This window comes from Mchenga conophoros, linkage group LG15 (assembly GCF_057382185.1).
Source record: "Mchenga conophoros isolate Kocher_MC1m ecotype Shallow Benthic linkage group LG15, M_conophoros_male_GT1.1, whole genome shotgun sequence".
In the NCBI taxonomy this organism is placed as follows: domain Eukaryota; kingdom Metazoa; phylum Chordata; class Actinopteri; order Cichliformes; family Cichlidae; genus Mchenga; species Mchenga conophoros.
Window position 1 is genome coordinate 42,523,196 of NC_140540.1, and position 8,373 is coordinate 42,531,568.

Sequence of the window (8,373 nt, forward strand, 5' to 3'; positions counted from 1 at the left end):
ATACTTATTTTCCACCCTAATTTACGAATAAATTCTTTACAAATCCTACCATGTGAATTCATGGATTTTTTTTTCACATTCTGTCTCTCACAGTTGAAGTGCACCTCTGGTGCAAATTACTGACCTCTGTCATCATTTTAAGTGGGGGAACTTGCACAATCGGTGGCTGACTAAATACTTTTTTGCCCCACTGTATATGATGATGTAAGAAAAAAGTGATATAAAATAAGACTTTTTTTGCTGATACAAAAGGTTAACAAAACATGATGAATCAAGATAACTATATTATTAATAATTATTATTATTACTGAGCTAGAAGAGATGGGTAGAGTCTGGACTTCTCTGCTGCTCCCATGAACCGAACCTGGGTAAGTGGTGGACAATGGACAGATGGATTCTCCTTCTCAAATATATATAAAAAAAACCCTCTCACCCCTGCGGACTGTCTATCCTTCAAGCTTGGGTCCCGTTTGGTTCTTTTGCCATCAGAATTATTGTCTGAAGGTCAAGAAAGATACCCAACAGGTTTACTATACCAAGTGGACCATCCCGGCCTTGCCATGTTGGTCCATTTGATTGACCTTTGTTTTTATTGTTTATGTATTTAATTTTATTTTTCAGTTGCTACATATGGAACAGACATGACTATTGGAAAGGAAATGGAGAAAAAAGAGTGGGAGGGAAAGAAAAACAGCGGGGAAGAGGGTGATAAAGGGCACAAAAAAAAAGGGGGGGGGGGGGCGATACAGCTTAAAAACACTACAAAAGACCAAGAATAAAAGGATTAGATCTGCCTAACTTTCAACACTAGTTACGCATCACTATTTACACAACACTTCAATTTATCTCAGGATGGCTAAAACATACATTATTAGATTACTCTTGGCTAGATGTAGAATAAGCAATAATCTAGAAATTTCAGATCTACTATTTATCAGCTCAAACATCAAATGACATGAATGCCCCAGGGAGGGGCCACTTGCCCCTACTTTCCTTCCCTCCCCATCCCCAGCTGCCTCCCTCTTCCCGCTCCACCACAATCACCCACACATGCAGGGCCTTGGGGTGCAGGTGTGTCACCAGGGTGCAGGGGAGCCATTCATGCCCTGGGGGACAGGGCTACCTTAGAACACACAGGTACCTAGACCGGGAGTATAGAGTACGTCTGGGGAATGTGATTGTGTGTACAGTGTCTACTTATGTCTGTCTCCACATTGGGTGAGTGCTGAGTATTTGCATATGTGTGCATGGGGGTGGGAATGGATGTTCGTATCTGTGTGTGCCTGTTTGTCTGTGTCTATACAGGGAGTCCAGAATTATTAGGCAAGTTGTATTTTTGAGGAATAATTTTATTATTGAACAACAACCATGTTCTCAATGAACCCAAAAAACTCATTAATATCAAAGCTGAATGTTTTTGGAAGTAGTTTTTAGTTTGTTTTTAGTTTTAGCTATTTTAGGGGGATATCTGTGTGTGCAGGTGACTATTACTGTGCATAATTATTAGGCAACTTAACAAAAAACAAATATATACCCATTTCAATTATTTATTTTTACCAGTGAAACCAATATAACATCTCCACATTCACAAATATACATATCTGACATTCAAAAACAAAACAAAAACAAATCAGCGACCAATATAGCCACCTTTCTTTGCAAGGACACTCAAAAGCCTGCCATCCATGGATTCTGTCAGTGTTTTGATCTGTTCGCCATCAATTTAATGTTTCCCTAAAAAGAATGAGTTCTTAGGACCCATTCTTTATTTACTTCCATATGCATATATTTTATACCTGGAGTACCTGGAAAACTCTAATGTAAAATAAAATAAAATACATTAGAATGTATTTATTTATTCACTTCCTGCAGTGTCCCTGGTTGTATGATAACAGAAGAAGGCTGTACCTCTCTGGTCTCAGCTCTCAACTCCAACCCCTCCCATTTGAGAGTGTTAGACCTGAGCTACAATCATCCAGGCATTTCTGGAACACAGCTGCTGTCGGCTGGTCTGAAGGATTCACAATGGAGACTGGACACTCTCAGGTATGGATATTTGTATTGTGAGGTACAGACCATACAATGATACAGACAGGATGAAACCTTTGGCAGAACCAGGTTCAGGAAGGACAACCAGTTGAAGGGGAGGGATCAGTGGAGCCAAATGTCTTTTATAAAAAGCAGTTAACATGAATGGGTAGTCTTAAATAATCACAAGAAAGTGTGACAAAGGGTAAAATGCATAAGGGTCTAGTGCAGTGTAATTTTAGAGATGTTGCACAAATGGAAGAACGCAGTCTTACATATTTGTTTAATATGTGCGTTGAAGGACATGTCCTGGTCAAAAATGACTCCAAGGTTCCTCACAGTGTTACTGGAGGCCAAGGTAATGCCATCCAGAGTACGCATCTGGTTAGAGACTATATTTCTAAGAATTTCAGGGCTGAGTACAATAACCTCAGTTTTACCTGAATTAACAAGCAGAAAGTTAGCGGCCATCCAGGTCTTTATGTCTTTAAGACATTCCTGCAGTTTAACTCATTGGTGTGTGTTATCTGGCTTCATGGACAGATAGAGCTGGGTGTCATCTGCATAGCAGTGTAAATGTATGCTATGTCTTCTAATGATGCTGCCTAAGGGAAGCATGTATAATGTAAACAGAATTGGTCCTAGCACTGAACCCTGTGGAACTCCATAATTAACCTCAGTGTGTGAAGAGGACTCTCCATTTACATGCACAAACTGGAGTCTATTAGATAGATATGATACAAACCACTGCAGCGCAGTACCTGTAATACCTACAGCATGTTCTAATCGCTCTAATAGGATATTATGGTCGACAGTATCGAACTGAGGTCTAGCAGGACAAGCACAGAGATGAGTCCACTGTCAGAGGCCATAAGAAGATCATTTGTAACCTTCACTAAAGCTGTTTCTGTGCTGTGATGAGCTCTGAAACCTGACTGAAACTCTTCAAATAAGCCTCTGCAGGTGATCTGTTAGCTGTTTGACAACTACTCTTTCAAGGATGTTTGATATGAAAGGAAGGTTGGAGATTGGCCTATAATTAGCTAAGACTGCTGGGTCTAGAGATGCTTTTTGAGTAAAGGTTTAACTACAGCCAGCTTGAAGGCCTGTGGTACATAGCTGATTATTAGAGATAGGTTGATCATATTTAAGATCGAAGAATTAATTAATGGCAGGACTTCTTTGAGCAGTTTTGTAGGAATGGGGTCTAAAAGACAGGTTGATGGTTTGGAGGAAGTAATTATTGAAGTTAACTCAGAAAGATCAATTGGAGAAAAAGAGTCTAAATGAATATCAATGGTACTAAAAGTAGCTGTAGATAATGTTACATCTGTGATTTGGTTAAATGATGATCCTCTAAATTTGTGACACGCCATTTCCTCTCCAGCTTACGAGTTATCTGCTTTAGGCTACGTGTTTGAGAATTATACCACGGAGTCAGGTACTTCTGATTAGAGACCTTAGTTTTCCAGAGTTCCCCACTTGTTACGTTCCCCTGAGGGGTCTAGGCGGTGAGGGGGAAGTAACAAAAAGTGTCCGGGTCAGAAAAAGGAGTCAAGGAGGCAAAAGGGTTAAATTAAAGAGTTTTATTAAAGTTTCTATTAATACTAACTAAAAGAGATGGACAAGCCGCTATTACCGTTTAAAGAAACAAGCAAAACTCAAGCGTTAGTCAATAAAGTACAAAGTATGTCAAAAAGAGTGCAGCTCACTAGCTGCAAACACTCAGCTCACTAGCTGTAACCACACTAATGGCACTCTGGAGCTACAGTATCCAGAGTCGTACGTAGTGACGAGGTAAAATTATTAACAAGATAATCGACCTCTGTTGGGGTAGCGTTCAGATAGCTGCTCTGCTCTGTGTTGGTACAGGGCATTGAAGATGATAACAGTGGGTGGATTATATTCTTAAACTTAGTTACAGCGCTTTCAGAAAGACATCTACTTTGATAAAGTCTACTCTCCACCGCTGTGTAATCAATTATTGTAAATGTAAATGTTATCAGGAAATGATCAGACGGGAGAGGGTTTTCAGGAAACGCTGTTAAATGTTCAGTTTCTATGCCATATGTTAAAACAAGATCTAGAGTGTGATTAAAGTGGTGGGTGGGTTCTTTTACATTTTGAGAGAAACCAATTGAGTCTAATAACAGATTCAATGCCATGTTGAGGCTGTCATTTTTAGCATCTACATGGATGTTAAAATCACCCACAATAATGATTTTATCTGAGCTGAGCACTAAATGAGATAAAAAGTCTGAGAAATCAGACAGAAACTCTGTGTAAGGCCCAGGTGGACGGCAAAGCTGTGCAAGGAAATCACACATTTCTTTTCTAATACATGTTTCTAATAAATAATCTATGGAATATTCCCTCGTATAGCAGCACCTCTTTAAAAGTAATGACTCAGATGGAAGGATCCTGGTGATCATAAAATATTCTCTCCACTTGAAATGTTCTTCTTAAGATCAACTTACATGCTTACAGAATGGTGGAGCCACTCTGTAATGTCCATGTGTGCATGCTGACTGTGCTGCTCTGACCCCCCTCCTCCTTTCAGGGTGGAGCCTGCTGGAGTCCGATGGTTGAGACCAGGTCTGAGGAAGTGTAAGTGTGTTTTTAATGTGATTCATGAAAACAAAGCAGCACACATTCAACCATCTTCATCATGTCAGGAGTCATCATCAAAGTGTCAATCAATGAACAGATGATGGATCAATAACTGCAGCTGGATTGTGTTTGTTCTCTCCATCAGATTCCTGTCAACTCACAATCGACACAAACACAGTACACAAAAACCTCCAACTGTCTGACAACAACAGGAAGGTGACACGTGTGAAGGAGGTTCAGCCATATCCTGAACATCCAGACAGATTTGGTTATCGTCTACAGCTGCTGTGTAGTGATGGTCTGACTGGTCGCTGTTACTGGGAGGTCGAGTGGAGAGGAGAGGTTCGTATAACAGTGAGTTACAGAAGAATCAGAAGGAAAGGAGTCAATAATAACTGTGTGTTTGGAAAGAATGACCACTCCTGGAGTTTATTCTGCTCTGATGATGGTCCTTATTGTGTCTGTCACAATAACATAAAAACATCCATCTCCTCCTCCACATCCTCCTCCTCCTCCTCCGTCTCTAACAGAGCAGCAGTTTATGTGGACTGTCCTGCTGGAACTCTGTCCTTCTACAGAGTCTCCTCTGACACTCTGATCCACCTCCACACCTTCAACACCACATTCACTGAACCTCTTTATCCTGGATTCAGAGTTTATTCTGGTTCCACCGTGAGTCTGTGCTGAGTTTAATCATTTAGTCTAAAGAGTGTCCTCCTGTTAGAGAAACAGGTTGAACAGATTAGGATTCAGATTCAACTTTATTGTCATTACACATGTATAAATACAGGGTAACGAAATAAAGTTTGCATCTAATCAGAAGTGCAAGAGCAGTAAGTGCTCTTGCACTTCTGATTAGATGCAAACTTTATTTTTGATTAGAAGTGCAATAAGAGTAGATTATATACAGGTAAGTGTAGAAAAGGTCGGAATAGTTCTGAACAGATTATGTACAAATAAGTTAAGTCTACAGATGTGTCATGGTCCGGAGTCTGTGACTCCGTGTTTATGTTTAGTCTATTAGTATTCTGTGGTTTTGGTTACCTTGGGTATTTGTATTCTTCTGTTCATGTTCCTATGTTCTGTGTCCCCCAGTCTGTGTTAAGTTGGTGTGTTATGTCATTGCGTGTATGTGTTTCCTGTTTTATTGTGAAGGTCTGCGTCTTATGTGAGTGTTTTCAGTTTGCCTCCCTAGTCTCGTCACGATAATCACTCCCAGCTGTGTTCCCCACCTGCGTTTAATCTCCCTGTGTTCTCTGGGTGTATTTAAGTTGTGTCTTCTGTCATGGTAGTTGCTGGTTCGTCTGCGTTATTTTCCTCGCCGCCATTCTGTGTTTATTTCCTCCAGCTTCCTGGTCATTCTCCCTGCAAGGTACCCTCGTTAGTGTTCTGGTTTCGTGTTTAGTTTAGTTTTCCCAGTTTAGAGTTATTACCGTTCTGTTTCTCGCCACCCCTTTTGTTGTTCTTATCCGGTTGTAAATAAAGCTCATCCTCCACTTAAGCAGTCTGCATTTTGGGTCCTATTTCATATTCCACAAGATGTTTATATTGCTATACAGAGAGCAAGTATACATATGTGCTACATATATACAGCTGTACCGGTGTGTGGTAAACAGATCTACAGAGTGCTATGAATATAGTACTCTGAACGGACTATAACAGTGAACCATGTATGCACTGTAACAGAGACTACACTATCATGATCATGGTCATTGGGAGGGATAAGGGGGTGTGGGTGGAAAGGTTCAGCGGGGACTGACTTCAGTAGGGTGACAGCTGTGGGGAAGAAGCTCCTCCTAAACCTGCTGGTTTTAGCCTGAAAGGTCCTGTAGCACCTTTTGGAGGGGAGGAGCTGGAAGAGTTTATTGGCAGGATGAGAGGAGTCTCTGAGAATGATGCGTGCTCGGCGTAGACATCTCTTCTTGTGGGCATCCTCAATTGCAGGAAGTGGAGTCCCTGTGATGCGTTAGGCAGTTTTCACCACCCGCTGCAGTGCCTTGCGGTCAGCAACAGAGCAGTTCTCATACCAGACTGTGACACAGTTGGTCAGGATGCTGTCTATCCCATAGCGACGCAATCACGGGTAAGAGGCAAGTGGAACCAAGCTGACTTCTGCTAAATGGGTCAAACTGGGCAGAAAGTCTACAAACACATAACATCCTTACAGAATATGATGTAACACTATAGATCAACTTAGCTCAGAATATATAAAGCATATAAACAATTACAGCAACATGATGCAACAAACACAGCAGCTACTGATCCAAAATACTCAAAGCTTCATAGAACTGAAACCAACATTTATTTTAGCTCCATTCTGCTGCTGATACATACTTTAGGTTTCTGAACATTAAACTTGTTTCTGCCTTTCATGGTGTGTAACCTGAAGGCCCTGAGTACTTTCTCCCACACTGAAAACACTGGGATGATAACATTATTTGAACATTACCTAATAAGACTGATTCAGCACAGACAGTTTTGTTAAACTTTCCTAGCAGTCCTTCACAAACAGGGAACAGTCTGTCTATTCTCTCCATCTGTCAGCTGCTGCTGGCTCTTCCTCCTCCTCTTCCTCACACACTGCTGAGTTTGTCCTGGTGGATCATCAGGGCTGCAAAGCCTCACAGATGATGTGCAGCAGTGGGTCCCTCAGTCTGTCCTCACTCTGGACACTTGCAGTCGTCACACATGGAAATCAAATGTGTGATAAGCTGCAGGATTCAGACACAAGTGTAACTTATAAACACATGTTCATACTTTTATTCCACAATCAGAGAGAAAGAAACAGAGAGAGAGTGCAGGACAGACAGACAGGTGACAGTCTCAGGTGTACACACTGCTACACAACAACACCAGAGAAGCAGGATTTAGTGTTTGTGTTATTACGAGTGTAAACAAGAAGAGTTCCAGATGGTGCAGTGGACACATGTGTGACTGCTGTGGTTAAAGCATCTTTCTTTCAGCTTAACGAGTGAACCGTCAGCTCGTTCAAACACACGTTAAAGTCCGTTTGGCTCGACACCACCAAACAGAGGCAGCAATATAACATAGCTCACATTAACAGTGCAGTGGATCCTGCTTGTGCCGTGATGTTCAGGACTGCAAACCGAGCAGCATCACTGACTTTCAGCTTGTTGTGTTTGTGGATATATGACTGACTTTAATTATCCACAAAATCATCACATTCTCTGTAAGATTAAGGTCGACTATTGAACGGCGTAAATTTTAAAGGCTTTAAAACCAAGTTAGTACAAACGTCACTAATGTCACATGACTTTCCCGACATAAATAAGTGACATAATATTCAGTACTTACTTTTGAAAGTTCACTCTTCGGCCGCTCCGCTTCAGCCGTCTGCCGTATTTTTCGGCAAAATTATCCACACCCCCCGCCGCGCTATGAATTGTGGGATATATGGTACCACTAAGCGTGCACCGGCCCACACTTCAAATTTGGGGAAATCGACGGCGCATTTGGAGTATGCATTTGAAGTACACTTCGGATTGGGACAGCCGTCGTTGCGACGCTGTGTATAATAGGTCTCAAAATGCATACTCCAAAGCGTGCGGTTGCTGGATTGGGACACAGCCTCAGAAACACATTATCACTCAGATATTTAACTGAACCGCAGGTGTGATCAGTCCTGTGTGTTTACGGGCTGAAACACAAACCAGAGTCCATTTAAAAAAGTCCATATTTAATGTCCCGTGGGAAAAAATGAGTGGATAATGATGA

The 8,373-nt window shown here is 41.4% G+C and overlaps 1 protein-coding gene across 1 annotated transcript in view; it reads left to right on the forward strand.

Moving 5' to 3' along the window:
* LOC146558989 (NLR family CARD domain-containing protein 3-like) overlaps positions 1–5,325 on the forward strand; it is a 33,606-nt gene extending 28,281 nt beyond the window's left edge. The window contains exons 7-9 of the mRNA XM_085245928.1: positions 1,873–2,046; positions 4,589–4,635; positions 4,784–5,325. Of these exons, the coding sequence (XP_085102054.1) occupies positions 1,873–2,046; positions 4,589–4,635; positions 4,784–5,325 (763 nt within the window). The remainder of the gene's footprint in view (positions 1–1,872; positions 2,047–4,588; positions 4,636–4,783) is intronic.
* The last annotated feature ends 3,048 nt before the right edge of the window (positions 5,326–8,373 follow it).